The sequence below is a fragment of the Salmo trutta genome, chromosome 34, assembly GCF_901001165.1.
Source record: "Salmo trutta chromosome 34, fSalTru1.1, whole genome shotgun sequence".
Lineage (NCBI taxonomy): Eukaryota > Metazoa > Chordata > Actinopteri > Salmoniformes > Salmonidae > Salmo > Salmo trutta.
In genome coordinates this window covers 5,384,093-5,403,830 of record NC_042990.1, presented here as the reverse complement: position 1 = coordinate 5,403,830, position 19,738 = coordinate 5,384,093, and the positions used below count along the sequence as shown (strand labels likewise).

Sequence of the window (19,738 nt, the reverse complement as noted above, 5' to 3'; positions counted from 1 at the left end):
ACTCTGATCTTTCTGAAGCGCTGCTTGATGATGCTGAAGCACAAGTCAGGGGCAAACTTGGTGTGGCCTGTGATCAGGAAGTTGAAGGTCCAGATTGTGGTGGAGCTTGTGCATGGTCCACCAGGCACAATACCAGAGCACAAACTTGTTCTTGTTTTGGCCACTACAGTTATCACTATTCAGGTCCACACATGTTTTCCCAACTCTGTAGTTGGTGAAGAAATGATGCATGTAGTTGCTTCGCCCAGCTCTCTTTTTGATGACTGGGGGATTAGAGTCAGCCGTGTTCTACTGATTAATGCTGAAAGACAAATTCCAGATACAAACATTTTTGCATTATTATACAATAGATGTGAAATGGCATTATGAGTTATCACTACACACAGTTCATACAGGTAATGTTAGCTACTGTAACTAGCCAGCCATCTAACGTCAGCTGGCTAGCTAATAGCAAGCTTTAACTAGCAATACAAACCGATTGTCATAGCTAGTTAAAGTTAACTAATATGTTCAATGTTAGCTAGCTAACATTAGCCTATAACTAGCAATGTGAAATGGCATTCTGAGAAAACATCACTAACGTTACACACACTTCCTACACATAAGTTAATGTTAGCTAGCAAGCCAGCCACCTAACCTCAGCTAACGTTAGCTAGCTAACAGCAAGCTTTAACTTGGGATCTTTTGTTTAGACATGTCACGTTAACATTAGAAATAGATAGATTATAATCCCAATCCATAGAGTAACATTATTAGCAATACAAACCGATTGTCATAGCAAGCTAAAGTTAACCAAATAATGTTAGGTTCATTGTTAGTTAGCAAGCCAGCCATCGAACTCCAGCTGGCTAGCTAACAGCAAGCTTTAGCTTGCAATGAAAACAACTTTCGGACAAATTAGAAACGTATAATATCTGAATCTGAAAGCTTCACCCCTTTTATAATACATCCTGTGTTGTTTCCGTTTAGTTTGCACAGCTTGTTTGGCCTGTTGTGTTCCACTGATTTCAAAACGTGTTATGAAATGAGAGAGTCAGCATGGCACGATCGTCGTCCAGAAAGTAGTCCATCACAACTTTTTCCCACTGACCTTTGTCGATAGCGCCTGATAAATTCAGGGCAGCAATGTTATTGAGAGCAGTAGCAACATATTTGCAGTTCTCCATGGGTAACATAATATCTTTCGGAAACAAAACTGCAGTAGAAAGGATTATTTACCTATTACGAGCAGCTCATTTTATAGACACAAGATGCAACACCGATCAATCCAAACTCATCTCTCGGCATGTCCAGCCCACTCATTATCTCAGCCAATCATGGCTAGCGGGAAGGTTGCTGTCTTTCTGTGGCTAAACCAACTAGGCTCATAATTTAACAATTTTATTCGTATTTACAGATGACATACACATTTGATATTATGAAAGTTCACATGTTCGAGAAGGCATTTCTGCCAAAAAATGCTTTTTGTTGAAAAATATTTTTTTACGTTCAAAAGGCTTTCCTGTGAAGTCGTGACTTACGACATACGTCTAGTTTCCTGAATCGGGTCACATTTAATAAATGTGCAAATATTTCGAAAAACCTCTTTTCGCTTTGTCATTATGGGGTATTGGGTTTAAATGGATGATTTTTAATTATTTAATCCATTTTAGAATAAGGCTCTAACGTAACAAAATGTGGAAAAAGTCAAGGGTTCGGAATACTTTCCAATGCACTGTATTTATGTTTGGAAAACACATTTGAAGGCCAAAATTATGGGGAGGAAAGCACTCATGTTTGTGCAACCTAGTAATCACCCTAGAAGGGTTGTGACCCTGGAACCCATTGACCCGGATCCCCCCAATATGCAACACAGAGTTAAGCCCTTGGCTGGAATTACAAATGTGTATGATTCTATTATGGAGTTCCTCATTTAAATTACTCAGTTCTTGTAGATTATGTAGAACTAGAGTAAGACCACAGCTAGCTTCACTGAAAAGAAAAGCATGAATAGGGGAGCAGTAGTATGTAGTCTAGGCTACTGGATACAGTAGAGACATTTCTTTACCCGAGACAAATCTGTCGACAACTATTCTATTTGGCTACCTTTTTGCGTCATCTGACAGTCAGGGAGCTCCACAGTATGATGTAGATAGACTACATTGTTGCGTTGTCTGACGGTTACAGAGACTGTCAATCACTAAAGCCCTTGAAATATTTGTTGAACGTTGCCATGGCATTTAAATGATTTAGTAGTCGTGTTTGATTGGTTGCGTCTGTTTGTTACCTGGAGACTGTCTACAAGAGTTGGGGAGGAAACCAGCCCTTTGGCTTTGGACACAAGTTCAGAACCACCGGTGTAGACACTGCAGAATATTCGAGAACTTTGGGTAAGTAAATCTAACATTTTTGTGCAATAATGCCAAAGCTATTTTGAATAATGGAATACATTTGTCTACTTAGGTTCCATATCAAATGAACACCAATTAATTAGGCTAACTATTAAACAGAACCACCATAAATACAAGACGGCAGGCATTTTCAATTATTCAAACACCTGATGTGAATTATCACAAACAATTAGCTTAGTCTGTGTACTTGCTGAATTAAGCGTAACCTTTCCCCTTAGCCTAGCTTGCCTATCGTTTCAATTTGATTAGGCTTAGTATCTTTTCTGAGAAAAAGTAGAGTAATAGGAAAGCTAAATTGCAGACATTGTCTTATTGCCCTCCAATATTGTGCATTGATCTACTGTCATGGCTCAATCATATTTGGCCATTTTACATGAAAGCAAATTAATTGTTCAACATTTTACATGAAAGGGAATGAGTTATTCAACATAATGGCTGTTTCATACTGAAGTTAATGTATTAAGTAATATTGAGCTTTGCAGTGCACACTAGCCCAAGTTTTCATATAGCCTTAAAGCTAGTCTTAATCAACTAAAGGCTGCTTTTAAACAGAGGTTATACCAAGTTCATTTCCTCCTTGAGTGAGTAGTATGTTTTATCATTGGGTCGAGAGGGTGGAAATACACCATGTAAATTATGATTTCAACAGATCATTACTCATCAGACAGCGCTGTAGTCCCACAGGTGGAGGCTGGTGGGAGGGGCAATAGGAGGATGGGCTCATTGTAATGGCTGGAATGGAATGGAGTCAAACGTGGTTTCCATATGTTTGTGTTTGATACCGTTCCATTTATTCCATTCCAGTCATTACAATGAACCCGTCTTCTTATTGTGCACTACTTTTATTGTGCACAATAGCACTACTTTTATTGTGCACTACTTTTATTGTGCACTACTTTTATTGTGCACTACTTTTATTGTGCACAATAGCACTACTTTTATTGTGCACTACTTTTATTGTGCACTACTTTTATTGTGCACTACTTTTATAGTGCACTACTTTTGATCAGGGTCCATCAACTTGTTTGCAGTCTCATCATATCTGTGTGTCACCTGTTTCCTTTAGTCCCGTGACGCTGCGAGTATCATGTCCACGCTAAGTGCCAAGCCTGGGCTCAGGTACAGTGTGTCCGACTGGGACCTCAGTAACAAGCTGATGTCTGACACAGCAGAACAGAGGTGACACATCTCACATGAGACACGCCAGGAAGGGAGGACCTTACGCAATGAGACAACCAGCAAGGTAAGATGTTGTGACTATGTAATGAAACAACCAATTCAGTAAGGATATGCTTGACGTTGTGAGTGAATTGTAACATTGGCCTATACAAAGTTAGTTTTCATATCATAAACTGTTATGGACTATTATTTATTCTCATCACACGTATTCATGCCATCTCTCTTTCCTCTCTCTAACCTGTCATCGCTCTTTCGCTATATCTCTCCCCCCATCCCTCTCTGACTAACTGGGATGAGAGTGACAGGCTGAGTAATAGGATCTGGGATATCTCCCACTAGAGAGAGACTTTGGAATCCTGCGCACAGGAATTGGGCAAAGAGATGGATGCCTTAACCCTGATGAGATTTGCAATTCAATTTCAAATTAGTATTAATCTGGTATGCAGTTGTTTCAATGTACCTGGTAAAAAACAAACAAGCCAGGATTTGGGGTGATGTATTGACTTTCAAGTACAGCGTAGGTGAATTTATGTGCTCTGTCTCGGGGGAAGGAGGAGACGGAGCGGGCCATCATAGTGCCTCTGGAGGTCACGGTGGAGTGCCTGACCCTGAGGGAGGGTCGCCCTGGAAACGAGCTAGTCAGCGACCTGGTGGAGGTGATCGACAGAGCACAGAGGGTGCTCCAACAGCGCATTGACAAGGCCTTTGAGGAGCTGTTGTAAGAAACCATTTGACCAAGATTGAGTCCCAAATGGTGCTCCATTTCCTTTATAGTGTACTACTTTTGCACAGAGTCCCATGTGCTCTGGTCAAAAGTAGTACACTAGGAATAAGGTGCTATTTGGGATGGCTCCACTGTTAGAGTGAAACGGAAGCGAAAAAAGGAGGATGAAAGATGTCACATATTTTGCCGTCTCAGTACTTTTGCTGTCTCAGGCTGTTCTCTCCAGTCTTCTACAGGAGTCCTGGCAGCAGCTGACCCATGGCATTCAGAACAAGGTCCTGCTTGTCACTCACTGTGACATCACCTGAGATTCTCTGAAGCCAACCTTCTGCGCAAACCCATAAGGTGAGCTGGAATGAGAGTGTACAATACAATACAATACAATGAAATAATAGACCTTCTGAAATTCGGAGCAGGATATCTAGATCAAACCTACTTATGTGTTGTCAATGAGAACCTCGTACAATTGTTATCCTTACATGCATATACATGTCTGTAACTAGCAACAATATTAATTCACCAGGCACTCAACTCATCAAAATAGTTTCTGCAATGCCACCATTTTCCTTTCAAATTAAATGAATGTACCTATAAAATACCTGTATGTGTTAATGTGCTGTTGCAGTTCCACCACCTTCCAGCACTGGGAGCAGTTCAGCCAGTACAACATGGCCCAAGCACAGGAGACGATGCAGGCGTCACAGCAGCTGAGAGAGGACATGAGTCACTAGGGTACAGGTATAAAATAAAGCCTGGGGGAGGGAGAGGGGAGTGTAGCGTTACCATATGGCCAGGCCTGTAACAATAGTACTGTTCTGTATTGACTCCTATAAAACAGCACTGTCTCTGCATCCCAAAAGGGACCCTATATAGTATTGCACTACTTTTGACCAGGACCCATTGGGTGCCATTTGGGAGACACACCCTGTCTGCTTTCACAGGGCTCTCTGTGGTTGTTTAGTATCTGATAGGGCCAGTTTCTGCTTCATAGATATTGCTAAAATGTATGTGTACAGTAAGACTATTGAGAGTTAGATGACAAGTGTGGCATATCAAGAAGATGATTAAACAGCATGATAATTACACAGGTGCACCTTGTGTTGAGGACAATAAAAGGCCAATCTAAATGTTGCAGTTTTGTCACACAACACAATAAGCCGCCTCCAATGTCATTTTAGAGAATTTGACAGTACGTCAGGACCTCTACATCTGGCTTCTTCACCTGCGGGATCATCTGGGGACTTTATTTACAGTATGTCTGTAATAAAGCCCTTTTGTAGGCAAAAATGTATTCTGATTGGATGGACCTGGCTGCCTATGCCCTCTCAGTCCCACCCTTGGCAGCGCCCTTGCCCAGCCATGTGAAATCCATAGATTAGGGCCTAATGAATTTATTTCAATTGACTAATTTCCTTATATAGTGTAACTCAGTAAAATCTTTGAAATTGTTGCACGTTGCCTTATATTTTTGTTCAGTATACATGGTAAGTTTTCAGATTAATCTGAAATAATTTCCCAATTGACAGGTTGACCCAAATATGTAGTTCTTCAGGGAAGCAGATTGCATCTCTGAATGTGATCACGTTTAAGAAACACATCTGATTCGCTCATGTGTTAACTTCTCTAGGGTAGGGGGCAGTATTTTCACGACTGGATGAAAAACATACCCAAATTAAACGGCCTACTACTCGGCCCAGGAACTAGAATATGCATATTATTAGTAGATTTGGATAGAAAACACTCTGAAGTTTCTAAAACTTTTTGAATAATGTCTGTGAGTATAACAGAACTCATATGGCAGGCAAAAACCTGAGAAACATCTAACCCGGAAGTGGGAATTCTGGTGCTTGTAGTCCTTTAAAGTCATTGCCTATCACACAGTGACTTAGGCTTCATGGTGCACTTCCTAAGGCTTCCACTAGATGTCAAGTCTTTAGAAAGTTGTTTGAGGCTTCTATGATGAACAGAGAGCGAACAGAGGAAGTTGGAGACTCAGGAAAGCACTGGTGTTCATTGGTGCGCATTCACGTGAGAGTTAGCTGTGTCCCAAAACATTTTTCAAGACACTGGAATCGTCCGGTTGGAATATTATTGAAGTTCTAAGTGAAAAAGGCCCTAAAGATTGATGCTATACAACGTTTGACATGTTTGAACGAACGTAAATATAACTTTTTTGGACTTTTCGTCGTGACATTTTAAGCGCGCTTCCTACACTTGGAGTAGCTAACTGAACGTACAAACAACAAGGAGCTTCATCTATAATTCTTTGAATAACAGTTTAATATTTTATCAACGTTTATGAGTATTTTTGTAAATTGTTGTGCTGATTCACCGGCAGTATTGGAGGCAAAATATTTTCTGAACATCATGCGCCAATGTAAAATTGGGTTTATGGATATAAATATGAACTTTATCGAGCAAAAAATGCCAGTATTGTGTAACATGATGTCCCAGGAGTGTCATCTGATGAAGATCGTCGAAGGTTAGTGCATAATTTTAGCTGGTTTTCTGGTTTTTGTGACGCCTGTCCTTGTTAGGAAAATGGCTGTGTGCTTTTGTGTTGGAACTGTCCTAACATAATCTAACTTTATGCTTTCGCCGTAAAGCCTTTTTGAAATCGGACAATGTGGTTACATTAAAGAGACGTGTACCTTTAAAATGGTGTAAATAGTCGTATGTTTGAGAACTTTGAATTATGACATTTTGTGGTTTTGAATTTGGCGCTCTGATTTTTCACTGGCTGTTGAATAGTGTGAACCTCACTGCCCAAGGGAGGTTAATAAACCAGCTAGCATGCCTACTGACATTGTTTCACTCGCTAAGTCTAGGGGTCCTAGGCCTAGCTAAATGGTCTGTTACCTGATTTAATGTGTGCATTTACGTGAGAATTCAGAGTATGCGGACCGTGTTGTATGCATGTACTACAAGAGACAGCAACCTTACCTGGGTCCAGGGGCAGCTCCATGCGGCTTATTTTTTAATATATTATTTTCACCTTTATTTAACCAGGTAGGCCAGTTGAGAACAAGTTCTCATTTACAACTGCGACCTGGCCAAGATAAAGCAAACTGTGTTCAGTTTATGGTATATATACATATACAGTTGAAGTCGGAAGTTTACATACACTTAGGTTGGAGTCATTAAAACTCATTTTTCAACCACTCCACAAATTTCTTGTTAACAAACTATAGCTTTGACAAGTCGGTTAGGACATCTACTTTGTGCATGACACAAGTAATTTTTCCAACAATTGTTTACAGACAGATTATTTCACTTATAATTCACTGTATCACAATTCCAGTGGGTCAGAAGTTTACATACACTAAGTTGACTGTGCCTTTAAACAGCTTGGAAAATTCCAGAAAATGATGTCATGGCTTTAGAAGCTTCTGATAGGCTAATTGACATCATTTGAGTAAATTGGAGGTGTACCTGTGGATGTATTTCAAGGCCTACCTTCAAACTCAGTGCCTCTTTGCTTGACATCATGGGAAAATCAAAATAAATCAGCCAAGACCTCAGAAAAAAAATTGTGGGCCCCCACAAGTCTGGTTCATCCTTGGGAGCAATTTCCAAACGCCTGAAGGTACCACATTCATCTGTACAAACAATAGTACGCAAGTATAAACACCATGGGACCACGCACCGTCATATGCTCAGAAAGGAGACGCGTTCTGTCTCCTAGAGATGAATGTACTTTGGTGCGAAAAGTGCAAATCAATCCCAGAACCACAGCAAAGGTCCTTGTGAAGATCCTGGAGGAAACGGGTACAAAAGTATCTATATCCACAGTAAAACGAGTCCTATATCAACATAACCTGAAAGGCCACTCAGCAAGGAAGAGGCCACTGCTCCAAAACCACCATAAAAAAGCTAGACTACGGTTTACTGTTGCACATGGGGACAAAGATCGTACTTTTTGGAGAAATGTCCTCTGGACTGATGAAACAAAAATACAACTGATTGGCCATCATGACCATCGTTATGTTTGGAGGAGAAAGGGGGAGGCTTGCAAGCCAAAAAACAACATCCCAACCGTGAAGCACGGGGGTGGCAGCATCATGTTGTGGGGGTGCTTTGCTGCAGGATGAACTGGTGCATTTCACAAAATAGATGGCATCATGAGGATGGAAAATTATGTGGATATATTGAAGCAACATCTCAAGACATCAGTCAGGAACTTGAAGCTTGGTCGCAAATGGGTTTTCCAAATGGACAATGACCCCAAGCATACTTCCAAAGTTGTGGCAAAATGGCTTAAGGACAACAAAGTCAAGGTATTGGAGTGGCCATCACAAAGCCCTGACCTCAATCCTATAGAACATTTGTGGGCAGAACTGAAAAAGCGTGTGCGAGCAAGGAGGCCTACAAACCTGACTCAGTTACACCAGCTCTGTCAGGAGGAATGGGCCAAAATTCGCCCAACTTATTGTGGGAATCTTGTGGAAGGCTACCTGAAACGTTTGACCCAAGTTAAACAATTTAAAGGCAATGCTACCAAATACTAATTGAGTGTATGTAAACTTCTGACCAATTGGGAATGTGATGAAAGAAATGTAAGCTTTAATAAATCATTCTCTCTACTATTATTCTGACATTTCACATTCTTAAAATAAAGTGGTGATCTTAACTGACCTAAGACAGGGATTGTTACTAGGATCAAATGTCAGGAATTGTCAAAAACTGCGTTTAAATGTATTTGGCTAAGGTGTACGTAAACCTCCGACTTCAACTGTATATGGTATATATACAAAATGGCATGCTCAAAAGTTTCAAACCAAAACCTCATGGCCATCAAAATCCAGCAGCCTCGCAGCTCTGCAAGCTCCTACATCCTCACACCTTTGCACAATCAACACTTGACAAGACTTTCTGGCAGAGCACAGGACCTGACCGTTTGCTGCTGCCACCTGGGGATGGAGTTTGGAAGTGGTAGTGTAGGGTCTAATTGTGCTCCTAAGAAATAAATTACCTAACCTATTCCATAAACCACGTTTTAAGGTGGTTTAAGTATATTGAGCATTAGCATTAATGACCCTGTTTATCCTCCGTCTATCCACGCATTGTTTGGCCAAGACTACGTTCCAGATGGCATCCTATATAGTGCACTATTTTTGATCGCTGCCCTGTGGTCAAAATTTGTGAACTATACAGTATAGGGAATAGGGTGCCATTTGGTATGCAGTCCAAAATAGGTTGTTTTGATCCAGAGTCCTGGGCATAGTGTTTATTAGGCCTTTGTATCATACGGTTTATGTGACCTTTGTATCATACGAGGAGGTAGCTAGATAAAAACAAGGTAAACACGCACAGGAAAGAGAATCATTGATAATAAACCAGCCTAACAGCCTGTGATAATGTCTCCAAATGTGCGTGTTTGTGTCGGATGGAATATTTTAAAGAGAAGGAAGAAGACAGATTTTTCTCAATATTTATAGTGCAGCCACAAGTGCTGTGCAGAACATAGAACATGTTTTCTATATATACAAAAGTATGTGGAAATGAGTAGCTTCGGCAATTTCAGCCACACCTGTTCTTGACGGGTGTATAAAATCGAGCACACAGCCATGCAATCTCCATAGACAAACATTAGCAGTTGAATGGCCTTACTGAAGAGCTCAGTGACTTTCAATGTGGAACCGTCATAGGATGCCACCTTTCCAACAAGTCAGTTCATCAAATTTCTTCCCTGCTAGAGCTGCCCCGGTCAACTGTTATTGTGAAGTGGAAACATCTAGGCCACACAAGCTCACAGAACAGGACCGCCGAGTGCTGAAGCGAGTAGAAATTGTCTGTCCTCGGGTTGCAACACTCACTACCGAGTTCCAAACTGACTCTGGAAACAAACTCAGCACAGGAACTGTTCGACAGGAGCTTCACGAAATGGGTTTCCATAGCCAAGCAGCCACACACAAGCCTAAGATCACCATGCGCAATGCCAAGCGTTGGCTGGAGTGGTGTAAAGCTCGCTGCTATTGTACTCTGGAGCAGTGGAAATGCATTCTCTAGAGTGATGAATTACGCGTCACCATCTGGCTGTCCGAAGGACGAATCTGGGTTTGGCGGATACCAGGAGAACTCTACCTGCTCCAATGCATAGTGCCAACTGTAAAGTTTGGTGGAGGAGGAATAATGGTCTGTGGCTGTTTTTCATGGTTTGGGCTAGGCCCCTTAGTTCCAGTGAAGGGAAATCTTAACACTACAGCACACAATGACATTCCAGACAATTCTGTGCTTCCAATTTTGTGGCAACAGTTTGGGGAAGGCCCAAACCTGTTTCAGCTAGACAATGCCCCCGTGCACAAAGCGAGGTCCATACAGAAATGGTTTGTCAAGATCAGTGTGGAAGAACTTGAAAGGCCTGCACAGATCCCTGACCTCAACCCCATCAAACACCTTTGGGATGAATTGGAATGACGACTGCGAGCCTGGCCTAATCAGCCAACAGCAGTGCCCGACCTCACTAATGCTCTTGTTGCTGAATGGAAGCAAGTCCCCGCAGCAATGTTCCAACATTTTAGTGGAAAGCCTTCCCAGAATTGTGGAGGCTGTTATAGCAACAAAGGGGGAACCAACTCCATATTAATGCCCATAATTTTGGAACAAGATGTTCGACGAGCAGGTGTACACATACTTTAGACTATAGTTTAGGTGTAGCCTACGGTTGTATTTCGGATACACTTGTATGTCGTAGTGGAGACCAATATCTATCTTGTTATTAAGCTATATACTGTAAAACAACTGTTGCTTTGTATGGCTGAGTTTCAGATTCTTTTTTACATTTGAATGTTGTAGTACTAGGACCTACAGTAGTAGGACTTAAGTTCTGTCTGGTGCTTTAGTGTTTGAGCGAGCATAGTGAAAGAGAACTGCAGGCTATCAGTGAATTTATGTAAATCACAAAGCTAATTTGAATTTCTCAGTGACAACAGTGTTCAAATTGTACACACACATCTGTACACACACCGCACAATTAACAGATCGCATTGCACACATCACACTCCATTTTCTCTGCTCTCTATCGATCATACCTATGTGCGTGTGTTTGTCAGTGCTGTGGAAACCAAACCAACAGCAATGATACATTTCATTCTCCTTTGTTTTCAAATTTTAATTTTTATTTTATTTAACATTTATTTAACTTGGCAAGTCAGTTAAGAACAAATTCTTATTTACAATGGCGGCCTACCAAAAGGCCTCCTGCGGGGACGGGGGCTGGGATTATGAAAATAAAAATATAGGACAAAACACACATCACAACAAGAGAGACAACACTACATAAAGAGAGACCTAAGACAACAGCATAGCAGAAACGCATGACAACACAGCATGGTAGCAACACATGGCAGCAGCACAACACATGGTACAAACATTATTGGGCACAGACAACAGCACAAAGGCAAGAAGGTAGAGACAACGATACACCACACAAAGCAGCCACAACTGTCAGTAAGAGTGTCCATGATTGATTCTTTGAATGAAGAGATGGAGATAAAACTGTCCAGTTTGAGTCTTTTTTGCAGCTTGTTCCAGTCGCTAGCCGAGGATCGACCCGGGATGTGTGTGCTTTGGGGACCTTTAACAGAATGTGACTGGCAGAACGGGTGTTGTATGTGAAAGATGAGAGCTGCAGTAGAGTACTCAGATGGGGGGAGTGAGGCCTAAGAAGGTTTTATAAATAAGCATCAACCAGTGGGTCTTGTGACGAGTATACAGAGATGACCAGTTTACAGAGGAGTATAGAGTGCAGTGATGTGTCCTATAAGGAGCTTTGGTGGCAAATCTGATGGCCGAATGGTAAAGAACATCTAGCCGCTCGAGAGCACCCTTACCTGCTGATCTATAAATTACGTCTCCGTAATCTAGCACAGATAGGATGGTCAACTGAATCAGGGTTAGTTTGGCAGCTGAGGTGAAAGAGGAGTGATTACGATAGAGGAAATAAAGTCTAGATTTAACCTTAGCCTGCAGCTTTGATATGTGCTGAGAGAAGGACAGTGTACCGTCTAGCCATACTCCCAAGTATTGTATGAGGTGACTACCTCAAGCTCTAAACCCTCAGACGTAGTAATCACACCAGTGGGGAGAGGGACATTCTTCTTACCAAACCACGTGTTTCATTCAATAAAGGAAAAAGGCTAATTTTAAAAACCAATTCAGACAAATAAAAAGTAAAGGGCAGGTTTCCCTGACATATATTAAGCTTAGCTTGAACCACAAAATGATTTCAATGGAGATTCTCCATTGACCCTACTTTTTAGTCCAGAACTAGGCTTTATCTGTGTCCAGGAAACTGGCCCATAGTGCTCTTACGCATAAATGTAGATAAGGATAGCTGTTTTTTCAGGTTTCCCTCTGAACAAAGCTGGGGGAGAAATTGTTTTTCTTTACTATAAAACTATACTGATGACATTTTTATTTGCACACACAACTAGCCAACCTCTCTCTAATCTTCTCTCTTCCATGAAGAGTAATTTATGTCACTTACACACCCAAGCGCACACATACAAATATACCAGGTTGTTTTCCTACTGCTATAAAGCATAGAGAATCTACCTTGTGCCACAAAGTAGGCGCCCAACCCTAAAGCCCTACTACCCTGCTCCCACGCGATGACCATCATCCGTGGCACTTTATGACTTTACTGCCTGACCCTCAAGTTAATTTAGAGTGGCCGCGCTGTGGCTGGATGGGCATGCGCTTCCTGACAAGCCCAATTATTCTGAATCATTTCACTAAAGGGTCCAGATGCTGCCTTGCTGTCGTCTTTGATCCTGGGGGCCATTAAGACATGCTGGTGCCTCCTAAATGCCATACACTTCTGCTTGAATGGGCACCTCCCCATATCTGTTTACCTGTCATGCTGCACCCTGCCCCTTCATGCCCACACACATATACACACGCCAGTATCACCCCACTTCCGCTCTCTATACTATTGTCACCAAAGGGTTGTCTCTGCCTCCCTGCGCTATCTCGCTCAGTGCCAAGCCTGTGTGTGGAGGAGAGAGGGGTTTGCTAAAGCGTGATGTGCTCGCATGGTGGGAACTATCCTATTGATGCGCGTTGCAACTTCACAAGAGGAATGCTGTCCACCAATGGAAGCTAGAGGACTGAGGAACAGGATAGGATCTGTGATTGCGCATTAAGGATTTACTGTATGTGCTTTGGAATTTGTTTTCAACCGAGTCGCTTTAAGAGATCTTTTAACATCCATTACGTCTGCCACAGGACTGGTGTGTTTTTTTTTCTTCCCATCTCAAATGATTTTACTTGCAGAATTGAGGCTTCAGTTGCTTCTGATGCAGTGCCTCCTACGCTCCTGAACTCCTGAGCAGGAGGTGTGAGCTGAAGCGATGCAAGTGCCCGTCAAGGACTGTGTCTCCCTGACGGTCTACTCCTTCACATTCCTGCTGGGCCTCCCCTCCAACCTGCTGGTGCTCTTCGTGTACGTCCGCAAGGCACGCAAGCGGGGTGCCACGCCCAACGTGGTATACGCACTCAACCTCTGCTTGGCTAACCTTGCACTGGTGGCCTGGCTGCCCGTCAAGGCCCTGGAGACTTTCCTCCAGGACTGGGCTCTTCCATCGCTCCTCTGTCCCGTCTACAGCTTCTTCTTGTTCTCCTCGATCTACGGCAGCTGCCTCTTCCTCACGGCCGTGACGGTGGGCCGCTACCTCAGCATCGCCTTTCCCATCAGCTACAAGCTGTACCGGCGGGGCCGCATCTCCTGCTTCATCAGCGCTGCCCTCTGGGCAGTGGTACTGTTGCACGTGAGTCTGGGCCTGGTGGCAGAAGGCGGGGGCGGCTTCGTGTCCACCTCCAGCCATAATGTGTCGGTCTGCTTCGAGAACTTCACCCAGGACCAGCTGGACCTGCTGCTGCCATTGCGCCTGGAGATGGCGCTCCTCCTCTTCCTAATGCCACTGGCCATTACCGCTTTCTGCACGCTGCGCTGCGTAGCCCTGGTGTGGCGGTCCTGCTTGCCCGTCCTGGGAAAGAGGCGCGTCCTGGCCGTGGCCCTTTCCACGCTGGCTGTGTTTGTGGTTTGCTACGCGCCCTACAACGCCTCACACATTGTGGGCTTTGTGCTGCAGGAGAACGTCCACTGGAGGACTGAGGCCATGCTGTCTAGTGCCTGTAACGTCTTCCTGGAGCCTGTAGTCATGCTGATGCTCTCCCCGGCAACGCCCCGTGGCCTCATGGGAAGGCTCTGTGGAAGGCCCAGCAGATACAGCCGGACAGAGGGGCGCCATTGTAGCAAAACCATCACACGGGACCCTCTGGCTAATGTGAGGGGAGTGGCGTCACTGACCGACAGACGGGAGCAAACATTTCCAAGTTAAGTCAGGAATAATCTGCACAAACAAGACGACATGTAAGACATGTGAGTGGAACTCAAAAAGGAAATAGTTTAGGACAAAATGAAGTGGAGAACTGAGGCTGATGTGGAATACACTTCAAAATAGGACTGGTAATGCTCAAAATGGGCAGAGCTGAGGTTGGAACAAGTGACAGTCTAGAAATCTGCACAATTATTGATGACAAAAATAATATTGTGTTCTCATGATACTGTATGCTTTCTATGCTCTGAAGTCTTTAGAAAGTTATACATAACAAACCACAGTGATCATATGAAGAACCTTTATGAACTGAGAGGCTGAAAGATAAGTGAGATGTGGAAAACTGACCAAAGGTTATCTGAGATGAGCCAGTGATGAGTCCTCTACTGTGATGGTCTGATCTGGATTGCGCCACCAGCAGCTAGGGCAGGAGGACTATTTCAACTGAGTGACTAATTACAATGGAGTCATTGTTAAATAAATAGTTTGAATGTATTCTTGTTTATTTTTTGGTTTACTGTAAGAAACTGGGTATCTTTCTGTATCTTAAAGTATGGTGATAGAAATGCCCTGTCAATTCTGTCCAACTATTCTGGAGATAATTGATCAATGGGCAAGTGGTATTAAACAGATACATGTAAATAGAACCATCATTTATTGATTGTTATTTACAGCTTACACTGGGAGCTTTAAGGAGTTTACGAAGATGAATGTAAAATGTACTAATTCATTCTGATCTGAAACTCTGCTGAGCATGAAGTTAATCAGAAACATGTCTTCATTTTATATCTGACAGTCTGAGAATCAATACATTTGAAATCTCAACCAGAAACAGTTATGACTATAATGAATGTTTCTCTAATCTCAATATGTGAATTAACTGAGCATTACTTGTTTATAGAACCTGCATCTAATTGAGGATTTGACTTTGCAATATTTACATGTAAATCACTACCTTCCTTGTGCAAGAGAAATGCCTGAATAAAATATCAACTGAGCAAGTGTTGTGTATATTTCTTCTGAATCCCATTTAAGAGAGACATTATGAACTATGAATAACTTGATAAATTCAACGTGATAGTGTTCAGTGTTTCAGTTAAATGGTCTATCCTATTAGTCGGCCTAATTGAGAGTACCTAAAGTTGATCAAATATAAGCATTCAGTGAAAGTCCCTCAAACTGTTTATCATTTCATCATTTTTATGTTAGTCACTTCCTCATCATAGATACATCCTAATGTGTGTATAAAAAAAGTTGAGGTCAGTTGAAGTGCATTTATGGTAACGACTGAGGAAAAGGCCTTCTTTGGTGAGTAAATTCACTTCAATAATTTCTTACTTTTATTTGAGAGTACCATCAGTGAGGGATGGTTTAGCAAATGCAACATGGTTCACAGTCCTTATCCATTGCCGTTATCCATGACCTTTGACCAAGAGATACTGAAAATAATCTTCTGACACTTCAATTAAAGAAATACGTTGTTACTCATGCAGAACTGTGCAATTATAAATCTACCATGTAATATCTTAGTATGGGGTCACATTCTTTGTGTAATGCAAATGACCTGTACCATAATGTGTATGGCTTTTATGCATGCCTTTGTTAAATATGCTGCAAATAAGCCAAATGCTGCATTCATGAAAATAAAGAATTAATATGATTTTGACACTTCTCAGGGAATTTGTAAGGTTTGGGTTGAAAGAACAAGAGGTCCCATATTGTGTAGAAGTCCCTTTTTTTGTGTGTAATTGTGGTGTCATTTAGAGTAGTACTTTTCAGTTGAATACAACTTTATTCATCCCCGAGGGGCTTTATTGTGTTATGTTGACGAACCACACTTGCAACTCCAGTAAGAGAACTCCAGTACGAGACATTGGTTCCTAGAGTGTGCGATTGATCAGTATTCTCAACATAAAACAAGCATTACTACTACAGTACAAACTATGCTGGGTAGCATACACAAGAATAAAGTGGGTTTGATATTTTGAGGCCTCAATCTAAGAAGAATGTGCATTTTAAAATGTCCATAACATAAAAGAGTAAAAGTGCAAGGGGCAAATGTATCCTCTCTAATAATGGATAACTAAGGTTTGGATATTCTGAATATTCCGTTTATATATCCATATGTTTAACTATGGACACTAGAGGATTTGCTAATAAAACAGTACACAACAGGGTGTGCACTATGGGGAAATAACCTTGTAGATTAGTTAATTTTAAGAATGCCCTTTTTGTGTGACTAGAAATAATGAACAGTCATTATAGAAATAGCATAACTGTTTCGTGGTGCGTCTCCATGGTAATAAAGTAATGACAGGAAGTGAATGAGACAACCATGTCATCTGAGATGTTAGTTGTGCAATTCCGTTCAGACAGCTGTCTCCCAATAGTTTTGGGTTGAAATGTCGGTATTTCATGATACTCTTCTCTCTCTTGTAGTGACAACAATGCTAACAGTACCTACCAATATGAGGCCAGCAGATGACATTTCATGCAGCTTTGCGCTGTTCGTCTACATCACCACCTTCCTGATCGGAGTACCTGCCAACATCCTGGCATTCTGCACCTTTTGCCAAAAGGTGCGTCGCAAACCTGCCCCCATCGACATCCTGCTTCTCAACCTGACTATCTCCGACCTCATCTTCCTTGCTTTCCTGCCCTTCAAGATGAAGGAGGCTGTTGATGACATGAACTGGAACCTCCCTTACTTCCTGTGTCCAGTCACTGGTTTCCTGTTTTTCTCCACTATCTACAACAGCACTCTCCTCCTGACCGCGGTGAGTGTGGAGCGCTTCCTCAGCGTTGCGTATCCCGTAAGGTTCACAGCACCAGGCAGGGTTGTCCACGCACAGTTGGCCTGTGTAGTTTTCTGGATTCTGTCCCTTGCACACTGCAGTGTTGTCTTCGTAATGCAATTAGACAAAGATGCCGACAACGCTACCTGCTATGGGAATTTCAGTGATGTCCAGCTTATTACCCTTCTCCCGGTACGCTTAGAGATGTCCCTGGTTCTCTTCTGTGTACCCTTCCTGATCAGCACCTTCTGCTATGTCAACTTCATCCGTATCCTGTCTAGGCTTCCCAACATCAGCCAGCACCGGCGCCTGCGTGCCATCGGGCTGGCGTTGGGGACTCTGCTAGTGTTCACCCTCTGCTTTGGACCCTACAACGTGTCCCATATGGTGGGGATCATGCAGAATAAAGTCCCTACTTGGCGCAACAATGCCATTCTGCTCACCACCTTAAATGCCTGTCTGGACCCCATCATCTTCTACTTCTCCTCCTCAGATGTTAGGAGCACTCTCAGCCTCTGCCTGAAGCGAATCAAGGCTAAGCTCAATCCAAAGGCCACAGCTGCCCATGCTGGTACTACACCAGACCCTATGGACTCCACCCATTCGTCCAGCCAGAGGTTTGTCGCTGCTGCGGAAAGCGGGACAAATTACACCCCACGATGAATCAGTGACTAGTAAATCAGTTTTGTCCATCCATACAAAGTGTACACAAAGCATTGAAATTGTGTATTTCCACAATGTGATCTAGAATTCTGATACCATGGTCAAGCATTTTGATAGCATTTGTCCATCTGAAACTGCTATAGAATGTCTGAATTCATCTGCACATGTATTCAGTTCAGTATGCAGAATTAGAGTGAGAAAACAGTATGATGATGATGTCTGGTGACTGTGAGTGGTAATTTAGCTTGTGTCCCACAAGGGTTATTACAGTAAATTTGTATTACTTGTACAGAGGGTAATGATGAGAATAGTGCATTAGAATGGTAAACTGTAAAATATGTTATTAAAGGGAATAAAGAAGCTTCCAATTTGCCTTTGTGGCTAATCTTGTCATGCTTATTGAGACTGTAAATGCCAGAATATCAATATGCAATTGCTGCACAAATTATTTATTTAAAAAAATCTGTATCAGAAAAGTCACATTGTGGTCATTGCACTTGAATTTACAGTATATTGTCTATGTGTTATTACACATGTAATTTGTCATGCTTTTTTAGTGATCAGTTATTGTCAATAAACTCCTTATTAAGACATTATCCTTACCTAATGTTATTGTAGGAAGGAATATGCTTATTTGTGTAGAGTGTATATTCTCCTATGTATTTTATTTCTTGTGTTGTTGAGGAAGAGCTTGTAGGAAGGAATATGCTTATTTGTGTAGAGTGTATATTCTATGTATTTTTATTTCTCGTGTTGTTGAGGAAGAGCTTGCAAGTAGCATTTCACTGTACTGTTCACACCTGCTGTATCCTGTGCACGTGACAAATTAGATTTAGGTAATTTCCAGACCTCATGACAGGGGCCCAAGTTTCAAGTTAGAAATGAACAACACACTTGTATCTACAGTATTGGTGTTCGCCTACGAGTTTTGGGGGGGTATTTTGTTGTTTTATTAGGATCCCCATTAGCTGTTGCAAAAGCAGCAGCTACTCTTCCTGGGGTCCACACAAAACATGAAACAAAATGACATACAGAATATTAATAGACAAGAACAGCTCAAGGACAGAACTACATACATAAAAAAGGCACACGTAGCCTACATATCAATGCACACACACAATCTAGGTCAAATAGGGGAGAGACGTTGTGCCGTGAGGTGTTGCTTTCTGTTTTTTTAAACCAGGTTTGCTGTTTATTTGAGCAATATGAGATGGAAAAGAGTTCCATGCAATAATGGCTCTATATAATACTGTATGCTTTCTGGAATTTGTTCTGGATTTGGGGACTGTGAAAACAAGACTGGTGGCATGTCTGGTGGGGTACGTGTGTTTTATTTATTTATTTCACCTTTATTTAACCAGGTAGGCTAGTTGAGAACAAGTTCTCATTTACAACTGCGACCTGGCCAAGATAAAGCAAAGCAGTTCGACACATACAACAACAAAGAGTTACACATGGAATAAACAAACACAATCAATAATATAGTAGAAAACTATATACAGCATGTGCAAATGAGGTAGGATAAGGGAGGTAAGCAATAAATAGGCCATGGTGGTGAAGTAATTACAATATAGCAATTAAAACACTGGAATGGTAGAATGTGCAGATGATGAATGTGCCAAACGCTGTTTAAAATCAATCTTTATG

At 42.0% G+C, this 19,738-nt stretch overlaps 2 protein-coding genes across 6 annotated transcripts; both read left to right on the top strand.

Moving 5' to 3' along the window:
• The first annotated feature begins 2,045 nt into the window (after positions 1 to 2,045).
• Positions 2,046 to 18,464, top strand: LOC115173385 (free fatty acid receptor 3). Of its 5 annotated transcripts, none has more exons than XM_029731418.1 (5): positions 2,046 to 2,369; positions 3,457 to 3,633; positions 4,520 to 4,638; positions 4,919 to 5,031; positions 17,073 to 18,464. In XM_029731418.1, exon 5 carries the CDS (start codon positions 17,081 to 17,083, stop codon positions 18,089 to 18,091), a length of 1,011 nt encoding a protein of 336 aa, XP_029587278.1. In that variant the 5' UTR covers positions 2,046 to 2,369; positions 3,457 to 3,633; positions 4,520 to 4,638; positions 4,919 to 5,031; positions 17,073 to 17,080; the 3' UTR covers positions 18,092 to 18,464. The 5 variants fall into 5 exon arrangements, with proteins under 5 accessions (XP_029587278.1, XP_029587276.1, XP_029587277.1 ...); XM_029731416.1 differs by having other exon boundaries at positions 4,121 to 4,638; XM_029731417.1 differs by having other exon boundaries at positions 3,457 to 4,287.
• On the top strand, positions 13,647 to 14,636 carry LOC115173143 (free fatty acid receptor 2). The gene has a single exon (XM_029731076.1). It carries the CDS (start codon positions 13,647 to 13,649, stop codon positions 14,634 to 14,636), a length of 990 nt encoding a protein of 329 aa, XP_029586936.1.
• Positions 18,465 to 19,738: the final 1,274 nt, after the last annotated feature.